Source organism: Thermobia domestica, chromosome 17 (genome assembly GCF_964235325.1).
Source record: "Thermobia domestica chromosome 17, izTheDome1.hap1.1, whole genome shotgun sequence".
Taxonomy (NCBI): Eukaryota; Metazoa; Arthropoda; class Insecta; order Zygentoma; family Lepismatidae; genus Thermobia; species Thermobia domestica.
Genome location: NC_137470.1, coordinates 79158571 through 79185669, shown reverse-complemented (window position 1 = coordinate 79185669; position 27099 = coordinate 79158571). Strand labels below are relative to the sequence as shown.

The following is a 27099-nucleotide window of genomic DNA, read 5'->3' as shown; positions in this document are numbered from 1 at the left end:
AATATCTCCAAAGTCTGCTACACAAGAGCGGGGGCGGATCCAGCGGACGATCATGGTGATTGCCCCCCAGAAAAGATATATTTCTTATTTCATATATAAATGAAACCCATTCTAGATTTTGGAGCTCTTAAAAATAGCTCTAAATAAGAGTATTACGAACCACCGAGCCCCCAGAAGTCCATCGTAGATCCGTCTCTGGACAAGAGAATGGGAAACACTTATTATTCACATCCAGTTTGCACATCTCAAAAATAAACAATATTTTCTTTAACTTCTGCATTCTACTACTGTATTCTACTGAACTGTAACGACATTTTATGTTTAAAAATAATTATTCATTTTTCAATAATTGTAAAAGTTTATAAGTTCAGTAATTCACCATGAATAGAATCAACTAGAAGTGTTTTTGTAACGAAGAAATAACAACACGAACTGTGAAATATCTTCTCACAAACTGTCGAGAGTTGAGAGTCGACTAACTTTGCTCTTTCGTTTATCGATTACCTCGAAACCGCGGTAGCCAGAATTAGCCCAGGATAGGGGACTTATATTAAGAAAATGAAAATCTCAGGAGAATGCAGAAGTCTTTTATTCTGAGAGGAAAAAGGAATAAAATCTTTAATTTCCAGTTCTGTTAATCTTGTAGCTCTTAGTCCGTACCAAAGTACTGATAGAAATGTGGCCAATGAATTATCACTATTTTGAAAAACATTCCACTTTAATATCACAGGAAATTCATCTTCCGGCTTGCTTGGTTGTGAAAAGTTATAGAATGTATTGGTATACTATGTAAAGTATGTGTACTGTCGCTGATTTGTGATAACAATCAGAAACAGAAGTAAAAGGTAAATTACAGTAACTGTTTTCTGTTAATTTAGAATTATTTAGAATTTGATTGTTGATTCCAGTATATTTCAAGCACCACTTCTCGGACCTGGGCCTGTGATATGTCGATACATCGCTATCGTCGATATCTTTATTATCATATGTCAACATTCGATATCGCGAATATATGGCTATATATCATTCTAAATTTTCGATATCGATATTCGGGGGGAGGCGAGGTATAAGGGGCTCCCAAGACTTGCGATGGATGAAGAAATTAAACTTACTTTTTACAATATTGTTTTCTAATCATAATATCTTTATTACCACAAATTGCAATGTAAATAGGCTACATCCACTTGCAAATTTGCAATATTATATGATATAATTTCTTAGGCGCCAAAACTTCTCTTCCTTGAAAAAAGAAACAAAAAAACGTTCAAAAGCAAGTGCTTCGAACTTTGAACTAGAATTTACCATAGGAAAGTTTTTTATTTCTCTCTCTTGGAGATTTCCACCCCTTTGGCCTTTGGGACCGCTCATTGAAAAAACGTGCACACATGATCACTATATGCTTTCATGCTCTTAGGCAGAGTCAGAGATATTGAAAAGGAAACGACTTTATAATAATAATAATAATAATAATAATAATAATAATAATAATAATAATAATAATAATAATAATATAAGAATGGGTTTTACAACTAGGGTTCCATTTCTTTATCTTTATGAATACCACGCCGCAAGTCTGTGGTGTCCTCTATTCGGAGTTTGTCCCTTTTTCGTTTCGTTTATCTATTTGTTTCGTGCTGTTAGGCTTTTATATGAAACATTTATATTATATAACTTTTTTCTTTTTATTGGTTTCTTTTTTTTGGGTAGGATGGGGGAAGAGAGAAATGGTTTCTTTTTATATCTGTTTCTTACCATTCATCTTGTTTGAACTGCTTAAGTAAGTCATTTTGTAACTTTTGACGTCATCCAACTCGGTCACAATGTTAAAATTGTCATTCTTAAGAATTTGTTTTATTCTCTTATTTGCAGTTTGCCACACTGATATGTTTGTGACAAAATTGAGGTTTATTCCAACGCCTTTCGAATTTGCAACCAACCCAACCGCCGAGCTTCTTGGGTTGCCTGCTATTGCAAGAAAAGGAGAATTGCAGGTGGTAATGCACTTTTGGAGTCTTCTATACAACAAATTTTACATTATATATTATCCGTAACACGTGTTATCTAGCAACACATTAAAGCCTCAAAATAGGTAGGGAAGCGAATAATCCAGAAGTTATGTAGCCCTATTGCGTTCATGGAAATGAAAACACAATAGTTAGATCTATAACTATTGTAAATTACTATAGACTACCAATTGCTCATTGAGAGAATTTATGATGTTCACTTTATCGCAATGGTTTTATGCAAACTAGATATAGGGTACGGATAATAGTTTTATACAAACCACATAATCAATTATTATTATTATTATTATTATTATTATTATTATTATTATTATTATTATTATTATTATTATTATTATTATTATTATTATTATAGAAGTACAATCAAATATCACATTCGTTATTAGTTTTAATTAACTGAATTGAGCCGAAAATTAAATCTTGATCTCGAAAGATTAACTATAAAGTTTATGCGTTCTGTACCTCTTTAAATTAATAAATGCTGGATTTGGTTTCAAGGATGTTCCTGAGTGAATATTTTCTTCAAAATAATATTAAAAATTATAGAAAAACTTTCGAGACATTCGAGTCGAGTCGAGATTTTTACGAGCAGTCTCGGCTCGACTCGTGTCTGAAAATTCGAGTCGAGAAATACGTTTGTCTCGACTCGTTTCGAATTTTACAAAGTTTGTCTCGACTCGAATTCAAGTCGAGTCGACTCGAGGTTCGAGACATGTCTCAACTCTTGCGCATCCCTAGAGTTGTGCTCGAGAAAATAAGGTTTCTTTTATTTTCATCCTCCAGTAAACTATATTTATTTTGCAGTTGTTATTTTCTGGGTTGAATAAGTGTTTATTAATCAAATATCATGAATGCGAGTTGAACTTATTTTTTGAGATGTTAATTCATATATTTTTTGTTTCGCTCTTTTCAGGGTTTTGTTACAGTATACAAAGAGTACTATACTAACGGAGATCCTACCAAGTTTGCGAAATTGGCTTTCACTGTTTTAGATTCAGATGACGTAAGATTAATTTTCTCTCATTTGAGTTCATAAATGTATTTTAACTGAACAGGAAATGCTAAGTGTAATGTTTTTTTTTCTCAGCTTCAAAATTTCCCTTACTTTTCTGAAGTCTCTGATGTCATTGCAATACTTATCATATATTATGTGTGATTTATATGTTTCTATTCATTGCTTACTCTACTCTCAGTTTTCATGCCAAGCGTAAATTCTAACAATATTACGAATAAGTAACAACCAAAATATTGATACTGGAAAATTCCTGATCATTAGATTCTTTCTTTCGCTACGGCATGCATGTCCTACTATGCTAATCGAGAATAAGGCTTCTGGGTATAGAATTTACTTGAGAATATATTGCATAAGCAATCGCACAAAGACGCGGTCAAGGGCCAGTCCTTCAGCTTGAGGGATTTGAGTGGTAATTAAAACTTCAGCCTATATAAAAATTATTTATTTATCCTCAAAGTGTCGAATGTAGGAATTCGTTTAAGTTAGAAATTTGAAATTCGGTATATCTATATTATAAAATTAAAAGTGACTATGTTTGTGACTCCTAATCTCTTAAACCCCTCTACCGATCTCGATCAAATTTTCAACATTCATGAGGTTCGTGCCTGGAATGTCTTCTATTATTTCACTTTGTCGGAGCAACGTAGGGGAGGGGGAGCAGGGGGAGATATCGAATATATATATATATATGTGTGTGTGTGTGTGTGTGTGTGTGTGTAATAGTGACTATGTTCGTAAGTTATTAACCCTTGAACCACTCGCTCGATCTCAATCAAATTTTCACCATAGACCATGTTCGAACCTAGGGTGGTTTCTATGATATCACTTTGACGGCAGACCTTCGGAGCGGGGAAGGAGAGGGGAGAGAGATATATTAAATAAATAAAACAATAACTCTTGAACCACCCGACTGAACTCGATCAAATTTTCAGCATAGATGAGGTCCGAACCTGGAAAGTTTTCTTTCATATTTTCACTTTGACGGTAGAACCTAGGTTAGTGAGAGGGGACGACCCAACCAATCTCGATAAATTTTCAACATAGATGATGTTTGAGCTTGGGGTAATTTTTATCATTTAACTTTTACGGTGGTGCATATGGGAGGGAGAGCAGGAGACATATGTAAAAATTGGAATGAAAGTGACTGACATTGTGTCTTCATTACACTTGAACCACCCGACCGATCTCGGCCAAAGTTTCAACATAGGTCAGGTTTGAACCTGGGATGATTATCTATTCATTTGACGATAGAGTTTAGGGGAGGGGAGGGAGGAGTTTAAAACAATAAATAAAACCTAATAGTTCTCTGACCAAACGATCAATCTCGATCAAATTTTTAACATAGATGAAGTTCGGGCCTGAGATGTATTTTATCATTTCACTTTGAAGATAGAGCTTGGGGGAGTGGGAAGGGGATTTAGGGGGTGAAAATGTACATGTGACCCTACCCTTCGTTGTAAATGTACACTATCTAAAATCAGAAGCTAGCAGTGAAAATAGCAACACTTTCCGAAACTTTCTGCCATCATGGTTCCGTTTGGGGCTTAAAAGAAAGCAAAGCTTTGCAAAAGCAATAGTTTGCTTTCCCGAAGGTTGGAGGAAAAAGATTCACCAAGCAAAAAAATATAACATTTGTCAAGTAGGAAAGAAAACAGAAGGCAGGAAGAGAGAAGGACATTTTTGCCCTGCATTCCACTCGTGACCCTCTTGAAAATACTTTCCTCCGTTCTATGCATCAGTGTTATCAGGGGCAAAGAGAATATTGCCATACGTCACTTTGAAGAATTTTAGTATGATTGGTTATTTTGGTAGTTATTGGTGCGCCCCTTCAGACAATTCTGGATCAGGCCCTATATATATATATATATATATATATATATATATATATATATATAACTTAATAACTCTTGAACCACCGGACCGATCTCGATCAAATTTTCAACCTAGATGAAGTTCGAACTTGAGATGTTTTTGCCGCATCACTCTGACGATGTAATTTAAGGAAGGGGGAGGAGGTGAAACATTTTAAATTGATCAAAAATGACCGATGTTGGTGTCGAGTCTATAGTTTTTGGGGTCGCTGAGATGAGCACTGACACTTTCGATGAAGTTTAAATCAAAATTCAGCCTCGCAGCTTTGGAGAGGGAGACATATATAAAAATAATTAGGGATGCGCACGAGACAAGATTTGTGGCTGTCTCGTCTCGAAAATGTGCTGTAAAAGTGATGTCTTGACTCGAAAAATGTATATTTCTCTATTGGAAGAGCCGTGTCTCGACTCGAATTTTGTCACGAAAATCCTGTCTCGACTCGTCTCGTGCGCATCTCTAAAAATGATCAAAAATGGCCGATATCATTCATTTGTGTCGTAACTAGTGTTGTAGTCCTGAAAAAGAACGGAAATTTTTGGAAATGTAACTTAAGTGATTCAATGAGCGAAAAAAATGCATTTTCAAAAAAAAATGTCACTTACGCCCCTATGTCATGGTAGACGATTATTTAATCTTAAAAAGAATGTAAATGTATTGCGAGGAAATATTATCTTGTAAAAGACAAACTGCGTTTCTTTACTAATATGACCACAAAGGGTGTAACTGTAGCAAATATTGTTGGAAAACGGGTCTTTGGGGAGCCAGTTTATTTCTTTTCTTTATTTTGTTTATTCAGTTATGAGTATTTCAAGTTTGAAGTTACCGACGTAGTGCCTGTGGTGCACAATCATGTAAGTAGCCCACTATGAGAGAGATACATTTTACACAAAAGCTCTTTCAATTTTCTAAGGGCCTGTGACACATCCATAAGGTATCTAGGTCACAACAACCGATTTTGATGAATCTTGGTAGACTAATAGGACACTTTGCAAAACTAGTGTAACTAGCAGGACTTTGTCGAGAAAACTGTAGTTTGTGAGATACAGTCGATTGATTAAAGACGACATTTCTCGTGATATCTCGGGAACGGATTCACAGAAAACAAGCAAACTTTGCAAGCCATAGTAGATACATGATGTTTTTAAAAGAAATTAAAACGAATTGTTTGCACCTGCGCAGAACTGCGCATAATGCGAAAATAATTGTGCGCATGCGCATATCTCGAAAACGTGAAGGCTGCGATGTATTTTTCTCTTGCTTAGTTTGAACTACATGACAAGTACAACATAATGCAAGAAAAGAATTAGACTCAAAGGTGAGCGTTTTCAAGCAATTGAGGTGAGAAGATGTTGGGGTGGTCTGCCCCCGGACACCCACCTCTAGTTACGCACTTTGACTGTCTTCTCAGTCATACATTTCCATTACACCTGTGTGGAAGTCATATAGTTAATGTTAATAGTCGCCATATTCGGGGTGTAGTGATATCAAGTACTGTAAGTCGTCAATGTTACACAACAGTAACATAGTATTAAGAGAGTGTAAGGAAACACTATCAGGCCTATAGTCGCGGTCTATTCGAACACATCAGTGTGACGCAGGCATCTATGCTTCAAAGAAACGTGTCAAAATCATAGGTCATAAGATTTACTTATATATAGTTAGTGTGGCCATGAGACGAAACTTTTGGTGTTGTCTCATCTCGTCGCGTGAAACAGTCTCGTCGCAAACATGAGATGCTGGTGTCGTCTCGTGTCTTGTTCTCGAACCTGTGCCTGGTGTCGTGTCGTCTCGAACCTGTGCCTGGTGTCGTGTCGTCTCGTAGAACATTATGAGACAAAACTCATGATAAAAATCAAGGGAAAACCGACTATATGCTAGTCGTGAACCGAACAAGCCTGCGTAACTACCGTCGCAGATCTCTTACGTCAGCCTTTGCTTTATACAACTGGGTAGTATTGCTACGAGACATATTGGGGCTGTCGCATCTTGTCTCCTTACAACATTGTCGCGTGTCTTGTCTTGCAAATAATAGACAGGTCTCGTCTCGAAGTGTTAGCTCGTTGTCCAGACGAGACGAGACATGAAAAAGAGCTCGTCTCGTGGCAACTGTATATAGGTAACCCTATGGGCTATGATTTTGGCATGTTTCTTTGATGAATAGATGCCTGCATCACACTGATGTGCTCCAATAGACCGCGATCATAGTACTGATAGTGTATCCTTTCGCTCTGCGCAGGTGCAGACAATTCGTTTTAATTTCGTTTTAAAACTATCATGTGTCTACTATGGCTTGCAAAGTCTGCTTGTTCTCGGTGGAGCCGTTCCCGAGATATCACGACATATGTCATTTTTAATGAATCGACTGGCTTTGATTCGAATCTCAGAAACTACAGCTTTTTCGACAAGTTCCTGCTAGTTACATTAGTTTTGCAAAGTGTCCTATTAATCTACCAATTTACATCAAAATCTGTTGTTGTGGCCCAGACACCTTATGGATTTGTCACATACCCTTTATAAGTAGTGGAAGAAATAATAAAAGAGGACTTGAACCATATAAATATTATTACTTTACTATTTCAACAAAAACGAAGTTACAACTGTGCTGGCGACCTTTACGGGATGGAGATTTCACAAGTTTGGTTAGACCTCGCATAGAATTTGTGTGAAAGACCATGAAATCTACGAGCTACCATGAAATCTAGGAGTCTATGGCTGACATAATTCATTAAGCGGATGTCAGCTTCCTTTTTATATTTTCGAAATAAACCAATATATGTATTCCTTATTATAAATAGAACAATGCAGTTGATAATCAGTTAATAATAAAAAGTCTTCAATAAGAAGCTATAATCTTTAACAGAAAATGGATAAGGAAAGTAAGAAGAAATGCAATTATTATAGAAATAATAACATCGTTAATAAGTAAACAGTAGTTAGTATAATCATGACTTGTTTACAAAGACGTATCTTGAGATCTTTTTTGAGTACTCTATTTAGAAAGTTTAGAATATTTAGTTTTTTTTCTTTTTTTTTCATATAGTTCACTGAGAGTCAGCTTTGCTGGATTCTTAGATTGTAGGAACTTTGCCCATATTACAAGTAACTTTTGTCCTCTTGACCTGATTTACAGTCGTGAAATTTAAAACCGAAAGTTATAACAGAAGAAATTGTTTTACAGCTATAAATTTTGGTATTTATTTTTTTGTACGATCTTGTACTTAGTGAGAAATTTTAATTTGTAATTGTGAAAGTTGTGAATATTTGAAAGAATGTGAATGAATATTTTTCATAGCCTTCTAAATAATAAATAAAGTAAATATTTTAAGTAAACACTTGTAATTTTCTTCAAAAAGATTCTAAAGTGACGGCTTATATTTTGATGTCCCTATTCAAATTACCCATCCCAAAAACAGGTTCGGATTCATTTTAACCAATTTGAAACTACTTATTACCAAGACTTCTTAATTAACTTGATTGTTATTACCTACGGTTACAACTAGCATGTTCGAAAAAGTATATGTGTGCCACCTTACGAAAAGAAAAGCAAGCTGCTAGTTCGCTACTGCCAGGACAATGAATGAAAGCTGTCACTGATTATTGCAACGAAAGATTCAGTTGTTAGTGCAGCATTTTTTTTATAAACTAAACATGTAAACTTGTATTCGAGAATCTCATTTTATTTGGTTTGATGTGATTTATTGATTTATACATATGTAATGTGTTTGACAATATTATTTTTAAAGGAAGAAAATCAATCAACATTCTGGACTATAACTCATTAACTGAGTAATTTAGTCTTAGAATTGGTGTAATAAAGATCTTAATGACAGCGACGACGACTTCTGTATAACTTTGGGGAGGCATTGAAATATGTGTAGTTCCTTGTCACAAATTTGAATCAAGATATCTACATCCAGGGAGGCCAATCCCCAAGATCAGCGCGCATGGTTAATGACGATATAATTCAGTTTCACTTTTATATGAGTAATTAGCGGTAACAAAGCATCAATTTTCGTATCTACGAATAGTATATTTTACTACATATTCTAGAAAAGTTTATACGAGCTTTATCATGACATTTTGTTTACCTCAATATTATCAATGGAATGATATATGTCTCGTCATTGGAAGACTGTTAGGGCTACGCGTATCATTCTTGGAAATATGTGTGTCAGTCTTATGAGAAACCAAGCAACAAAAGGTACAATCCGATTGTTAAAAGTTAATATTTTTCACTTCAGGAATCTGTTATCAGGATCACAAAATTATTTTATGCACTAAGCATACAAGTTACAAAACACTAGTTACTAATGTGTATTTACTAATAGATGAAACGTGAACTCAATTATACTAATTTTCCTTTTATATCAACTAATCTTGGTTCATATTTAATCCACATGAAACGTATTAACTACAAAAAGAGAAACTTGCTCTGAAAACACTAGTCAACAGTGAAAATGCTTCGGAGATAAAGTAACAAATTCTTACTAATTTTAGGGTGCTGATAACGAATATGAAATTAGTTTTTGAAGATTGGTTCGGGTTTCAAAGAAATACGTTATCACCCGATGTGCTCTGCTGGGCAAATTAAGGATTCGTGGCAACAGGAGCTGTCTACTTATTTCAATAAATTTTCATCGTTTGACAGTTAGTTTCATTGCTATCCTCAGGGACATACGCAGGGGTGGGTCCTGTGGGTCTTGACACCCCGACTTGTTTGTAAATTTAGTCTAATTTCAGGTGAAATTTTACAAATTTTAATATAATTTAGCTTCAAATTGTATTTGGACCACCGAAAAGCTTAGGGGCCCTCCCGAAATAAATTCCTATCCATATTGCTCACACTTCATGGCTAACAAAGAAATATCAACCACTTCACGGTTTAGTTTGTATTGAAGAGTTTGCCAGAGAAAACATGTTGTGTTACGTTCTTTTGTAGTTACAATTTGCCATCTCGGACGTAGTGGTGGTGAGATATTGGGCTGGTCGGTGGGTGCTGCTATTATTATTATTATTATTATTATTATTATTATTATTATTATTATTATTATTTATCTTTCTATGACTATACTAAGCAGAAACATGTCGCGTAAATGTGTTTGCAGTGCAGAGCAAATTGTTGTTTTTAACGAAGTGAAGCAAAAAGTGGAATTTCGCTCCTATCACAAAGAAAGACTATCACTTGTACTTTGGCTGTAAACTGGGAGATGTGGACAAGAAGTAAGCACCACATATATGTTGTAATACTTGTTCTACAAATTTGCGGGACTGGCTACACGGAAAAAGGCCATGCGTGCCATTTGCAGTTCCAATGATATGGAGAGAACCGACAGATCATACTTCAAATTGCTATTTTTGCATAGTTCTTCCAATTAAAGGTCTATCCAAAAAAGAAAAAAAAAGTGGACTTCTACTTATTCAAATATTCCTTGAAATGTTCGTCACTGTGCCACACTCTGAAGAACTAAAGGTTCCACAACTTCCCGTACCTTACTCCAGTGTTTTACCCGATGAAGAGCAAAAGGCGAACAATGTTGACCCACATTGTCAAATTCTGCTGCAGATTCATCGTCTTCCACCGGTCCTAACCTCACAAAACCAAAATATCGTTATCTATTCACCATATGATACTCAACCTGAATTAAATTACCTGGTGTTGTCAAAAAGTGGCGCAAAACTGCTAGCATCCAAACTCAAGAAATGGGGAGCTTATTCTGAAGATCTAAAAGTGTTCGTGTTTTGAACACGTCAGAATCCCTAAACAGTATTTTTAGTGGAAAGTGACATATTACGTTGTAACAATGTAGGCCTAACTGGTCTTATGAGTAAACTTAACAGACGATAATCTCAATGAATGGCGGCTATTCATAGACGCATGAAAACATTCTTCAAATATATTCTGCGTAAACTTCCACAAATTGCGGAAACTAAAATCAGGTATGAATCCTTATAGGCACTCAAATCCGCTAACTCCTCAATGATCCTGAATTTGATACAGTGTTAGAAAATGAGGAGAGGATAGCATGAGATTCTTTCCGAATAGTGGTGACGAATGTTTTGGAAAACGAGCGGTATCAGAACTATAAGGAAGTAGAGTTGCACCTAATACCTTCTACCAAGCAAAAGGGTGTAATGTATCACTAAAAATACATATGTTGCAGTCCCATATAAATTTCTTCCCAGAAAATTGCGGAACAGTCATTGATGAACATGGGAAACATTTCTACCAAGTTACATCTATGATGGAGAAACGATATCAGGGCTACTGGAGCAAACCTGCTCTTGCCGATTGTTGTTGGTCGGAAAATTCCCAATTTTACCCTAATTTCCCCTTTTCTCATACAACACACACACACATATATATTATCATGATACAATTTGAAAGCATGTTTTATTCTGAAGAGAATAACGTATAAGTCATGATACTTAAATAAATAATAGGGCCGCGGTGGCTCAGTGATGGAGCGTTCACCTCTAGCGCTTGGGGTCACGGGTTCGATTCCAGTCCCCTCCAAGTGAACTTTGTGGTGGACAAACACCGTGTGCGTGGGTTTCCTCGGGTTTCTCCCGTTTTCTCCCACTTTCTTCATTCCAACATTTATTAATTACTCATCATCACCGTCTCCTTTAGCCTTACCGGCATAAACGTTGGACGTAAAACTCAGATTCCATTTCATTTCAAATAAATAATACTGTTCAGATTCATTTGATTTTAAAGTTATCTCACTTTTTTCCTATATGAAATTTGGTATTGTCTAGCAGAACAGAGAAATATTTTTTCCGTCACAACTATTGTAGGTATTATAATGTATCTTGGCACATATGTTACTTATAAACTACAGTAGTTTTAAATGTATATTATATTCGGGTGCCTTTAGTCGGGGCCGTACCAGGGGGTGCTACATTTAAAAAAAGACTTTTTGACGGGAAATTCCCAATTTTACCTTAAATTTCCCTCTTCTTTTACATCATGTACACATGCGCATAGTACCATTTGCAAGCTTGGTTTATTCTGAAGTGAATGACATATGAAACAAGATAATCAGGTGAACAGAATTGAAGCAACAGCTACTTAAGTGAAAGGCCAAATAGGCTTGTTGGCTGTTTGTTGGCTATCCAATAATTACAACAAACATTAGTCTTTTCGGGTTCGATTCCCAGTGAGAGGACATTAAAATTCAAACGTGTTACGTCACGTCTCTTATAACCTAAGTACAGCAATGGGATACTAAACTCCAACAACCAACATCAGTAAACATTCATTTTGAAACATAATTGCGAATTTATATAAGTAACACACATTAAAATTAAAATACCCTTTCTCGCTTTCTTTCATAAATAATTCTTCTTCTTCTTTTTTGTAATACTGTGGGATAATGATTGAAGAATACATCTAAAATAAAATGATAGTTCGGTGATTTACCCATTGGCAGATTTCTCCATTGGCGGATTTGTCCATTGGCAGATTTGGTAATTGGTTGATTTGTCAATTGGCAGATTTGTCCATTCTCACGATTGGAGCATTTGGTCGTTTTCGCGTTTGGCGCATTTGGTAATTGACAGATTTGGTAATTGGCATATTTGGTAATTAGCGGATATGGTAGTTGGCAGATTTGGTAATTAGCAGATTTGTCCATTGGCTGATTTGTCCATTTTCGCAATTGGCGCATTTGGTCATTTTCGCGTTTGGCGCATTTAGTAATTGGCAGATTTGGTAATTTGCTGATTTGTCCATTTTCACAATTGGCGCATTTGGTCATTTTCGCGTTTGGCGCATTTGGTAATTGGCAGATTTGTGTATTGGCGGATTTGTCCATTGGCAGTTTTGTCAATTTTCACGAATGGCGCATTTGGTCATTGGCAGATTTGTCCTAGACCCAAAAATACAGCTTTTTACCATTCTTTTCCCTGGCTTGGAACAAAACGGAAATCTTGGGAAAAATAGAAATTTTCGAATATTTTACTACTTTATGCTTTCAGTATTTTGTATTTACTCGTTTGCATTTAAGATCATTGAGTTGAGTTGATTTTAGTTTTAGCGTCCCTTTCAGCAGCGAGACTATATGAGACGTGGACCTACTGATTAACGTGGAATCCGAACCACATGAGCTCCCGCCGGGAATCGAACCCGGGTCTCCCACGCCAAAGGCGCGTACGCTAACCGCTTAGCTACGGAGGAGCTCGTTAAGATCATTGAGTACTAATGTTTCTTGTATTAGAATAGGGTAATTTTGTGGTAACAAACACACTGTATGTGCACCACTCATCCATACACTTTAAAATTAGCACCGTGATTGAATAGAATTATGGCTACAAAAGATACGAGGCGCATCCAGAAAGTAAATTTCCCACGCGTCCCATAGCTAGGAAACGGTATGTTGCGCGAAGTGACTACATGTACGTGAGAGAGTAAGGTCCTATCATGACACATGCACTAGCGGAGCTTCCCTAGTGCTTTCAGTAGTGTCGTGACAATGGTTGAAGATGGATGTTCCTATTCCAGCTCCCGGCGCGTGCGAAGTGCGAGCAGTGATAAAGTTTTTGAATGCACAGGGCATAGCACCAATCGAAATCAATCGGAGAATTTAAAAAATGCTAGGACACATTCTGTTTATTTTCAATAAAGAGTTAATACCCTGAATTTCAGTTCCGTAAGTTTAACGGCTGGCGAGATACTAATTTTTTTCCCGCAAAAATTCGGATTCTCACTACCTCCTTAGGATAGCCTAACTATATACCAAAAGTCATTTCATTTGACTTTGCAATTTGGCCGTGATGATCAGGCACACATAGTTACATTCAATTTTTTATATAATAATTTGTATATTACAGTGATTCAAAAATGTATTTTTTCCAATAGATAGCTCCTCTAAAAGCTCATAGGCTGTGCGTCTCGAAAGCCAAGTAGTAGTATAAGTCCTGTTGCTATTATTACAATTACAAATATCAATATCCAAAAGTGCCTGAAGTTCTTTTTCCACTTAGATATAGCCTACTCACTACAGGTAAATAGAAACAAATGGAAAAGGAAGGGAAATGAAGGTCTTGAAAGTAAAACGCAGACAAATTTACCAGTCTTCAGAAGATACTGACTACCATGCAGTGAGCAGAATGAGTCGGTAGGTTAGTCTGCGTCGGTGGGTCGCAATGGGTCATGGTGGGTGGTGGGTCGCTATGGGTCACGGTGGGTGATACAAGCTGTTGACCCACGACCCACTGACCCACTTAGAAAACTTGACCCACTTGACCCACTGACCCACTGACCTACTGCATCTCTGGTATGTAACGTTTACTTATTTTGCATTTTGCCTTTCATTTTAACTAAAAGATGGAGCAATATTACTTACAAGTAACAGTGAAAAACTGATATAAAAAAGTAACAACATTATACCCATCTTTTCATACATTTTTGTTTCATAATGGCCTATTCCATCGAAAGAGTTAACTTCTTACACAGACATGTGATACACGTTTACATTCAAAAATTATTGCTCGTTTCCTTCTTAGTATAGCACTGAAAACGTATTCTTGTTATGAATATTCCACATCTTTGATGTCTTCTTTCTGCAATGTAGGATGGATATATTGAATTTGCTGAGTTTCTGCAAGGCATGTCAATAACTTCACGTGGAAGTGTGGAGGAGAAACTTGAATGTAAGTAGAATGCTAATTCGCATTTTTCAGGTATACTACCTTGATAAAAAAGTTCCTGGAATTCACGCACAAAATTAAAAATACAAGTATATTCGTGAAAATTGATGCACCCCTCTTGGAAGTAATTCCCATCGACTGCAATGCACTTATGTCAGCGCTTAATCCACTTCTCAAAACATTTGTGGTGCTCGATTTTCTGTGTGTCCATCAGAGCCGTCTCCGATTTTCGTGTTATCTCCTTTCGGATGATAAAATGCGTTCGCTGTAATGGTTTCTTGAGTCGATCAAACACGAAAGAGCCGCACGGAGCAAACTCCGGTCAACTTCAAACTTCAGTGGCTGCGGAATGGTATTCGTTACGTTTTTGGTGAGAAACTCGCGGATAAAGATAGCATTGTGTGACGCTGCGTTGTCATAGTTCAACATCCACGAGTTATGTGTCCAGAGATCTTTTCGTTTTAGGCGAATTGCTTCAGCAAACGCTTCGCAACACTTAAATGATACTCCTTGTTGATTGTCTGACTTCCTGGCAGAAATTCATGACGTAGAACAGTGTTGTATCTATGAAAACCGTAACCATCACATTTTTCGACTGAAAACGAAGTGGTTTTCATGGTCTCGGCTCATTGGGTGCTCGCTATTCGTAAACCGCTGTTTTTGGAGTATCATTCCCGAAATACTTTTCCAACATTTCCAAGGTCTTTGCATCGTTGAATCCTTTTTTAACGCACACATTCGTTGTTGCAAAATTAACTCCATTGCAAAAATCGAAACATGTACCCAAACATATGTACTCAACACTACGTCACTTTCTCAAATGGCAAACTAACTGTAAGATGTTCAAATTGGGGGGGAATATTGCTGACAGGTGTGGAAACTCACACACAAGTCAAATCAGGTGGCTGAGGGCGCCACATGAGGGTGATTCCTGGAACGTTTTGATCAAGGTAGTACAACCATTAAAGTAATAAATATTTGAATGTTAGGTAAATGTTGGTTAACACGATATAAAACCATCTATATTTGTATTAATTGAGAATTTAGTATCAAGATGCATTGTATTATCCAAGAGAGTAAATGATGGAAATTTGCTGTTCTATAGTGCGTTTTTAGCTGCAATACTTTGTTTATAATATCCATTAATGGTCAGACTATTGGAGTTGTCTGCAAATATGCACAAAATATTGCACGAAATCCTTAATTGTTAGGTGGTACAAATGGTGGTTGTTTTCAATAAATTATTATTAAAATTTAGATATAGTAAACTTTAAATTTCAGCGTAAATAACAAGCTGCTCTAACAGAAACCGCTGAGAAGAGAAAAAAACTTAAACTCTTTCTTTCATTGTTTTTGTAACATATGTTTTATGCATCAAATAAACAAGGCAATTTAGTAATAATGTAAGTATAAGGCTAATAGTCACCACAAGAAACAAAAACAGTTTTTGTTTCTTGCGGTGAGTATTAGCCTTTTACTTACATTATTTCTAATCATTATCACCACTCGCAATATAATGATAATAAGACAATTTAGTGTTCAGTTAACATTTATTTATTTAGTAAGTTATATACTTATTCATTCAATACAACAGGCCTTAGTTCCAATTACACTGTTGTTCCTAGATAAATACATTTTTTTTACCAAAATTATACATTTATGAATTTTCATTGTCACATGTGTTTTAATTTCTATTAATATATAGTGTGCCCGACATTCCATAAGCATCCATATCAGATCTCCTTTCAACTTCATTCTAAGAATCAATTATTCTGTATGAAATGGATTTAGAACATCATTGGTAATAAAGAAAATTATTCTTTAACCCTTTCACTTCAAAATCTGTTTCTGGGGCCGTGAAATATTTATTTTTGTTTCTGGGGTGTTTGTTAGCCATATTAACATAATGTGGAAAAAATATCCTGAAAATTTTGCATTTTGCGTAAGAAACCATGCCCTCACATTTGTCAGGGTAGCCACTTACGGTACACAAATGTATATTATTTCTAAGAAAATACCGTTTATTTCATTCTTTTTAATACTCAGATTCTTTTGAGTTGTGTATTTGTAAATAAACGAACTTGCTTCTGTAGTTTTGGCTTACATTAGTACACTTTATTCAAAAATTTGTTTCATTATTTCGATGTTTCACAATATAACATATATGATTGCAATGCAGAATGTGTACATATTTTGAAGAGAATCGATTTCTTCTCTTAGCTTGGCTCTTAAGTGGAAAACTATTTATAGACAAGTAGAGTGTGCTCGCATATTGAAAAGTTGCATCTATAGTTGTTATATATGGTAGAAACTCCAGATCACTACAGAGGCTCCAGATCACCACTTGTAACAGTTATTTCAAACCTGTTTGTTATGACATCGTTGGAAACAGTTGCTGTTTTTTGTCAAACATAAAAATACATTGCAATTACTACATAAAAGCCTAGATATATTTTTGCATCGTTCCACCCTACTGCAAAGACGGTTTTTGAGTTTTTGTGGTATAGATCAGTGAAAGACACAATCGTACCTCACATTATCTACTGGTAGTGTTGGTGGTTTTTCTGTTGAATTCTTTGACTCAGTTTCTTCTTGCTCTTCGTCGGTACTAGGTCTTCCCTTTTTTCTTGGTGGAAACTGAGAAAGCATTAAAGCTTCGACCAAAATATACTGAAGTGAATAATATCGATGATTGGTTTTCTGGAACGTGGCAAGCCAAGGAGTTGCTCTTGTATTCAAACCATGAGTTACACACTGCTATATCAACAAAATGGAAAATGACACGTACTTACCACTTTTTAGATTTCAAATGAATTTTGTAATAGGATATAAGCTAACCTATCTTGTTAACTCATCCCATACTTCAATTGTACAGATTCACAAATTCTGGCCGAGTTACTTTATCGTACTTTTTTTATTTTTCTTGTTGTATCTTTCCCTACTGTCCCTACTATATCTTTCTCTACTGTTGTTTGAGAAACAGTAACACCAAATGATAAGTTTTGGTCGAAGACACTAATTTTATCTATCGCATCTAAACACACACACACACACAAACACAACAAAACAAAACAAACTCTCGATTATCAAGTTCTATGTTCATATTGCAAGGTGAGAAGGTTTTCTTTAAAATGATAGTTGCATATGAAGCGGGAAGTTATATAAAAAGGTAAACCCATACATGAGTAATAGAAGTATTAAAAATTTAGGGTAGAAGAGAATATTCCGAAATACGTACTTAAATATTTCGGTGGTTACCTTTTCAACTTGCAAGAGTCGTGTGAATGAGGAAATATTTACTATATACCAATCAAGAGCAACTAGGTAAGAAGACCTTGAATACTACTACTACGAAGAAATAACAATACATTTCAATACACAGTGCGAAGACCCCGTCAAACATTATTTGTATTACCCTTAGATTTTACACGAAATTACTGAATTTGTATACTAGTGGCATAATTTAAAGAAAAATCGTCGAAAAAATAAAAACAATATTGATTCTTTTGGTTTCAAAAGACACAAAAATCTGCTTTCTCTAAACAAAGAAAAAGTGAATTTTCTAAATCTCTGAAACAAAAAAGTTGCCTTTATTGGCTACCCTCTCAATTGTGATGGTCAAAATTTACGACTTTCCCGCCAATTTGATAATTACCTTGCAAACATAACAAATTGCCCTAATGAAGAAATAGATCTTAATTCACAATACAAAGCATATATACTTACCAAGTACACTTCAGACGACGAGTAATAGAGTTTCAAAACTATGGTTCTCGAGGGTTTTCTTCAACTCCGCAGGACACACTACTCATAAACGTTGTGATTTCTAGTATACTCAACATATGTCAACTCAACACCTGATAACTTACCATTCAGACAGTCACAAATGTACTTGTAGCTAATTTGTGGTCTAAAATCCTTGGATTGGCAGTTTTTGCCACAGTGAAAGTAGCACTCACAATTGTGAGGGTATCTGCTGAAAGGGCTAATAACATGAAGTCTCTAATATATATATATATATATATATATATATATTTAAATCAAAGTGTATATTTTTTATAGTGGAAAATATTTTTATAGTGCATTGTGTACAGTGGCGTATTCTGCATGAATGCAAGGCAAGCATTGCATGCGTTCTTATTCTAGTTCATTTATTTTTAATTAATTTTCAAGAAGCCAAGACTGAAAAATTACGGAACTTCCCTTGATATCGTAGGCCAGTACGCGTTACGAAAGCTGGCAGTCAGTAGTTGAGAAAACTGTTCACGTGTGGCGCTGCAGTATTCTCGACAATGTGTGTAGGCATCCGCTCAAGATCCTTCTCGTCCGCTAGCCTGTAAACCTGTGTTTTATTGAATGAAAGAAGCGAGAGAAATCCAAAATGCATGCAACTCGAAAGTTGCACGCAGCATAGTTGCCATCTATACATATACACGAAATGACTAAATCAAAGATATACCAAATACTCTCTCAATTTAATTGCATTAGCTAAATAAAGGAACGTTAACGTGGGTTCCTGTCACCACGGCATGGCGCGTCCTCAGGTTGCGGATCGAGGAGAAGGCCTCTAGATATAGAGGTTAGCTGCGAATATACTGAATAAGCAGTCGCGGACAGCCGACTAGGAGTGGTCCTCCAGCTTGGGGGTTTGGGTAGGGCTAACAACCTCATCCTGTAAAAGAAAAGCACTTGTTCAGAAATATTCACAAAAGCCTCAGACACGGACTGATAACTTGGCACGACCTCAGCAAAAGAAAATGGACATGAGATTTGGAACATGGAATATTAGGAGTCTTTAGAGGGCAGGCGCGTTAAAATCCGTAACGAGTGAGTTAGAGAAATACAGGATGGACGTAGTAGGAGTTCAGGAAGTTAGGTGGGAAGGAAATGGATCTGAGAATTCCGGAAATTTTACGTTCTTTTACGGGGAAGGAAATAAAAATCACCAGTTAGGAACAGGGTTTTTCGTTCATAAACGTATATTACCAGCAATTAAACGGGTTGAATTTGTTACTGATAGACTTTCTTTTATTACTCTTAAGGGACGGTGGTGTGATATTATTGTTTTAAATGTACATGTCTCAACTGAAGATAAGGATGACGATATAAAAGACAGTTTTTAGGAAGAAATGGAAAGGATATTTGACCAACTCCCGCGATACCATATGAAAATTCTATTAGGCGATTTCAATGCGAAGGTAGGACGAGAGGATATTTTCAAACCGATTATTTCAAATGGAAGTCTGCATAAGGAAAGTAATGACAACGGTGTTAGACTCGTGAACTTTGCAACATCCAAAAACCTAATCGTGAAGAGTACAAAATTCCCACATCGCGACGTTCATAAATACACTTGGACATCACCAGACGGAAAAACACACAATCAAATTGATCACATTTTAGTAGATATAAGAAGGCAATCCAGCATAATTGATGTCCGGTCGTTTAGAGGGGCTGATTGTGACACCGACCACTACCTGGTAGCAGCGATAATACGAGAGAGGTTATCGTTGAATAAAGGTAATATTCATTGTCCGAAAACGGAGAGATTCAATTTAAAGAAATTAGAAGAGAGCCAGGTAAGAGAGAAATACCAGATTGAAGTTTCGAATAGATTCTCGGCTTTGGAAGATTCGGAGTGCGCTAGTGTTGAGGATACCTGGATTGAAATTAGAGATAGCATTAAACTTTCAGCAAAAGAAACATTGGGACATGCGGAAATATGTAGGAACAAACCATGGTTCGACCAGGAATGCATAACACTAGCAGAGAAGAGAAAACAGGCTAAATTACGCTGGCTACAAAATCCGAATGAAATAACTACACAAAAGTTCGCAGATATCAGGCGGGAAACTTCCAAAACTTTTAGAACAAAGAAACGCGATTTTCTGAAAGCTAAAATTAAGGAACATGAAGATAATAGTAAAAATAAAAACATCCGGGACATGTATAAGGGAATCAATGAATTTAAAAAGGGCTATCAACCTCGTGCTTATATATTAAAGAAATCTGACGGTACAGTTCTCATTGACACGGATAGCATCGTAAATAGATGGAAATATTTCTTTGACGATTTGCTTAACACGCAATCAAAAACTAGTGCGCGTGGAAAAAAGGTGATACACACCGCAGAACCGTATATTCCAGAACCCAACCGAATAGAAGTAGAAACCGCTATAAAGAAATTAAAGAAATATAAATCTCCGGGTGTAGATGAAATTCCGGCTGAGTTAATTTTAGCTGGAGGCGAAAAATTGTGGAACAAGATACACAAACTCATCCTCCTTATCTGGAACAAGGAAGAATTGCCACAGGAGTGGAAAGAATCAATCATTGTTCCGATTCACAAGAAAGGCGACAAAACAGACTGTAATAATTATCGAGGCATTTCTCTTCTGTCAACATCCTATAAAATCCTTTCAAATATTCTGTTAGCAGATGACCCCTTACGCAGATGAAATTATTGGAGATTATCAGTGCGGATTTAGACGAAATCGATCAACTATCGACCAAATATTTACCATTCGCCAAATACTCGAAAAAAAGTGGGAATACAATACCCCGGTACATCAACTACTTATTGTTTTTAGAAAGGCGTACGACTCGGTTAGCAGAGAAACAGTATACAACGTTCTTACAAAACTTGGAATACCGAGAAAGCTAATTAGATTAATTAAGATATGTTTAAATGAATCCCAAAGTAACATCCGGGTAGGAAAATTTTTGTCCACGAGCTTTCACGTCGAGAATGGCCTGAAACAAGGAGATGCGTTGTCTCCATTATTATTTAACTTCGTTCTAGAATACGCTATAAGGAAAATCAAAGATAGCAACCAGGGCCTACACTTGAACGGTATTCACCAGGTTATGGCATATGCTGATGATGTAAATTTAATAGGGGATAATAGGAGAACAATAGAACGAAATGCAGAGATCTTATTAAACGCTTGCAGGGACATGGATTTAGAAGTAAATGCAGAGAAAACTAAATACATGGAAGTGCGTCGGGACCGTAATACGGCAAATTGTGGATGCGTTAAAATATTAAATAATACTTTTGATAAAGTGGATAGTTTCAAATATTTAGGATCGATATTAACAGACGAAAATCATATTCACGAAGAAATTAAATGTCGACTAAAAGCAGGGAATTCGTGTTACTATTCGGTTCAAAATCTCTTGTCATCGCGAATTCTGTCGAAGAATTTGAAGCTTAAATATAAAACGATAATCATGCCTGTTGTTCTGTATGGTTGCGAAACACTGTCGCTTACTGTGAGGGAAGAACATAGACTGAAAGTTTTCGAGAACAAGATCCTGAGGCGAATATTCGGATCCAAGAGGAACGGGAATGGGGAATGGCGGAAACTTCATAACGAGGAACTACATAATTTATATGGTCTACCCAACATTGTTAGGGTCGTCAAGTCTAGGAGGCTTAGGTGGGCGGGTCATGTAGCTAGAATGGAAGAAAGTAGAACCGCTTTCAAAGTCTTGACTGGAAGACCAATCGGAAAACGACCATTAGGAAGACCTAGGGGAAGATGGGAGGACAATATTAAGATGGATCTCGCAGAGATTGGAATACAAAGTAGAAACTGGATGCAATTAGCTAAGGATAGAAGTCAGTGGAGAGCTTTTATGAACGCGGCATTGAACCTCCGGGTTCCATAAGCCATAGAGTTAGTTAGTTAGTTAAATGAAGGAAATGAGCTAAATGAATCAAATTGCTAGTACGGAGAATATGTATTGACATTATCTCAAATACATTTACTTTGTAGTCACTTAATGTACTATTTGTTAAATAAAAGAATCGCGCAGATGTGATTTAAATGTGTATGAATTTGTTTAGTGAAAAAGAAATGCTTAAGTGGTTGGAAACAAAGTATTTAAAAAAAATGTCTGACGTGAAAGCAGAATTTCTTCTGCTTTTGCAGCGTTGTCGGATCTAAATGCAAGAGAGTATCGGTGTATGAAAAAAATGTTTTATGAATGCTGTGAAATATGGCTTTGAATTACGGCAACAAAGCGTACTTTTACGGAAAGCACAAGTTGGCCGAAAAATCCGCGAAAATTGACGAGAGAATGTGTTATCGGAAGTCCTCGTTCGAGCGGGAAAAGTTCATTGACTCATAGTTGAAGAAATTTCGGAAAGATGTGTGGTACGGTGCGATCTTTAACTTTATTTCGTTTCGTTGTATGAAATATTTATAGTGCGTGCGTTTTACTTTATCGTTAGTGTTGTGTCTTGTGTGAAGTGTATCTTTTTAGTGTTTACTATGGATAGAGAAGACGTAATTTTGAACTTGTTTGAAAAACCTTTCAGTGCTCGCCCTATGGAGGAAAAGTTACTTATAGTAAGGAATGGACGACCCACTCCAGCTCTAACGAACTTAAAGTCACAAAACAAAACTTGTGTGCGTAATTTTAATCCCGAAGTGTATAATAAAACTGTGTGGCTTTGCGGTTCGGAAAATTTGTGCAAACTATTTTGTTGGCCTTATGTTTTGTTCGGAACCGAGAACTCACCATGGAACAGTAAAAACCGGGGCTACGTAGACCTGAATAACCTTCATACTGCTATTACAAGGCACGACAAATCGGACTCTCACGTTAATGCACTAATAACATTGGCGACCTTTGGCAAAATTAGAATAGACGTACAATTTGATAAGCAAAAGCGAGAGGATATTAGAAAACATAATGAAACAGTAAAAGAGAATAGGGGAATTTTGAAAAGACTAACGTATGTGACGTGTCTTTTATGCAAGCAAGAATTACCTTTTCGCGGGCACGACGAGAGCGAAGAATCGAACAACCGAGGCAACTACGTGGAAATCCTGCAGTTGTTATCAGAATTTGATGCAAAATTGAAACATCATTTGACCACATCTAAGGTTTTCTCAGGTACATCTCCCTTAATTCAAAATGATTTAATACAAAGTGTGGGTGCAGTTATGGTTGAAGAAATTAAATCTCAAATCAAAACAAGACGTTTCGTATCTATAATGATCGATGAAACATCAGATGTCACCAATCTATCCCAGTTATCTACTGTGTTGCGTTACAGTCACAACAATAACGTTGTTGAAAGATTTTTAGGGTTTAGTGACGTTAGTTCTGATCGTAGTGCTGCCGCATTAACAAATCTAATTATGAAAGTGTTAGAACAGTTTGAGTGCAAAAATAAACTGATCGCACAAACTTACGACGGGGCTGCAGTGTTAGCAGGTGACATAAGTGGGGTCCAGACGCGGGTAAGGGAAATTGTTCCGGAGGCGATTTTTATACATTGTTACGCGCATAAGCTAAATCTTGTGTTGTCACAATCCGTTTCCTTTATTAGTGCTTGTCGCATATTCTTCGTTACGATTAATGGAATTGCTGCATTTTTCTCTTCTTCAACAAAAAGAACTAATATGTTGGACACATTTGTTAAGAAAAGATTCCCACGACTTGCAGCTACGAGATGGAACTTTTCCAGCCGATTAGTGCAAACTATTGCTAACTGCAAAGATCAGCTCCAGAAACTATTAGAAGCCATCTTAGAATCTCCTGGGGATTGGGATAGTATTACCGTACAAGAGGCAGACGGATTTCTTGCAAAATTAAATGACTTTCAGTTTAATTTTCTTCTAAATTTGTTTCAAGACATATACACTTTCACCGATGTAGTGTTTAATATCTTACAGTCCAAGTCTTTAGACATTGCGTATTGTTCAAAAGAAATACTGACACTGAAGGAGAGACTGTCATCAAAACGCAACAATGGTTTTGAAGAAGTTTTGCGCGACACCTTACTATCTAATGATCCGCCGACAAAACGTCGAAAACAAGCCAATTCCTTATCAGTAGAGGAGGAATTCAAGAGGCTTTATTGTGAAATATATGACACCATAATATTGCAGCTGCAGCACCGTTTTGATTCACTGCCAGAAATGTCTTTTTTGGAACTTCTTGATTGTTCTAAATTTTCAAAATTTTCTAAAGATTTTCCAGAACCACAGTTTGTGCAATTGGAGAAAATGTACGCAAAGTTATTTGATTTTGTACGATTGAAAGCCGAGCTTAAGGGTTTCTATAATTCTGATCATTTTGTGGGAAGGAGTTTGGGAGATATTTACAACTTCTTAGTTTTAAATGGTCTACAGACTGGCCTTCAAGAACTTAACAAACTGTGCGAATTAATTAGAGTTATACCTTCAACTACATCATCAGTGGAACGTTCTATTTCGGCCTTGAAACGCATAAAAACATTCCAGAGAAATTCTCAAGGACAAGAACGTATTTCGGCTTTGGCGATGATGTCTATAGAGAAAGATCTTCTAATAGAAATGAAAAGCAACGATTCATTCTTTGACAAAGTCACCGAGGAATTTTGCAAGAAGACCAGAAGAGTGGATTTTCTTTTCAAGTAATTGGTGAGTATTATCATAATTCTAATTATTTTCAGATAGTCTACTCTTTTTGAACATGTTATATTTACAGAGAATGGTGGGTACAAGAGTAACGCAAAAGATAATTGAACCCCCTTCTTTTCCCAAACTATTTTTTTTTCAAGTATTAATTCCGCATTACTATTAGGATGCGCTTATAGATGTGCATACCAATGTAACAAACAAACTTTGGAGTTATATACATGCTTGAGAAACCGCTGGAACGTAGCGAGGAACATATATAAAAAGTATCCATTAGTTTCGTAAGTTTCTGGGCGAGAGGGGCAAGAGGAAATGCAATGACGACTGGGACTTCATTACAGCGTTACATGGGTGATTGGATCATCCACATTCTTTTTGCTCTTCTGTCAAACGAAACAGAGAGAGAGGGTGAGAAAAAAAGCGCAATGTGCCTGCCTGCTCGAAGGTGTCCCTCTTTGAGAAAGGGGATCATTGTCCTCGCTGACAATCTTCCTCATGTCCTCAGTCACAGTAGCCAACTTATTTAATTTACCACTGTCTCTGTTTTTTTTTTTTTTTTTTTTTTTTTTAAGAGCTTAAGTTGGAGAAGCAAATTCAGCAAACATTGGATTGATTATTGAGTGGATTATATTAACCCTTGGATTGATTATATTATTTCTTAATTGTGTTTCCGAGTGAATAGTGTGTATTTTTAAATTGTTCAATAGCTACCTAGTAAGAATATACTTGAACTACGTTATTTTATTAGCGGGAGAGGAAGTGCAAGCATTTTAAAGCATGAAAGTGATTTTGAAAACTAGTTAGAAATTGACGGTGGAACATTCGTTTCTCGAACAGTGTACTGTTTGCACTTGAACAAAATATATTTCTTTTCATCATTCAATATTGTGTCACCCGTGAATGAGTGGTTACGCTCGTCGCCTTGTAATCAAGGGGTCCCGTGTTTGATCCCGGTGGAAATACAAGTGGTCCGGATCCCACGTTAAGCTGTAGGTCCCATCCTTAGGACGTCATCATCATCCCATGGAAGGAAATGGAAAAACACCATGGGACCTTCGGGTCAAAGACTTGCCTTCGGGCAGAACACCAATCATCATCATCATCATCATGATACTGAAACAGATGTAAAGTTTATTTTACGCCGCAAGATAGAATGTTCCACCATACAGGAGTGCTGGAGCGTTTTACAAATAATAATAATAATAATAATAATAATAATAATAATAATAATAATAATAATAATAATAATAATAATAATAATAATAATAAAATAATAATAATAATATAGTGGTAGTAGAAGTAGTGGTATTGGAACATTGCATGCCCAACCTCAAAACTCAGGATACGCCACTGATTGTGTATGTGTGAACTCATACTGACTAATATCAATCTGTTACCAACTAATTCCTTGAAAATGTACAAAAATAATGAGTTGTATCTGTAATAAAAATTTTGAACTTTCCTGAGAATATTTTAATGTGGGAATGAGTTACTGTGTCACGTTGCAGTTACAAAAATTAAGACGGTGTCTGCTGAAGAAATAATACCAATGAGACAAATTTTATTGTGTAAAGGCAGGGTTAAATTCCATAATGTGTCTCGTTGAACCCCTCAGTGTTCTACTACTGAGCCACCATGCCCCCAATACTATTAAAACGTATGGATAATAGTAACAGAAGTGAAACAATAGATGCACCAAGTTTTACGAAGTTTGTATCTATCGTGTGTCATGGACAAGGTGAATTGAGGTGCAACGATTAAACTGTCATTATTTTTTCGCCTTAACAAAAGTTTCGAATACAAGTAATCACGTATTACAAATAATCATAATCTGTTAAATATAATTTACATAGCAACTTTGGAGGTAACAATTGTTTCATACTCAGTTATAGTCTCTAAAATAATGCAAAGTCTAATTTCTTTTGCAATTAAAATTTCTGAATAAGCAAAGTATTTAAGAGAGTTTTGTGTGCTTATATTTTTCATGCCACTTGGTATTGGGTTTGACACGAAACAACCGAAGCACTTTCTAATCAGACTCTTTTTTTATTCTCGAGGCCGCGGTGGCTCATTGGTAGAGCATTCACCTCTGATGCAATGGTTCCTGGTTCGATATCAG

At 36.2% G+C, this 27099-nt stretch overlaps 1 protein-coding gene across 1 annotated transcript in view; it reads left to right on the top strand.

The window, feature by feature from the left end:
* The window catches only part of LOC145674557 (frequenin-2-like), a 142852-nt gene that overhangs the window by 86691 nt on the left and 29062 nt on the right, over nucleotides 1-27099 (top strand). The window contains exons 4-5 of the mRNA XM_081744731.1: nucleotides 2938-3027; nucleotides 14487-14565. Of these exons, the coding sequence (XP_081600857.1) occupies nucleotides 2938-3027; nucleotides 14487-14565 (169 nt within the window). The remainder of the gene's footprint in view (nucleotides 1-2937; nucleotides 3028-14486; nucleotides 14566-27099) is intronic.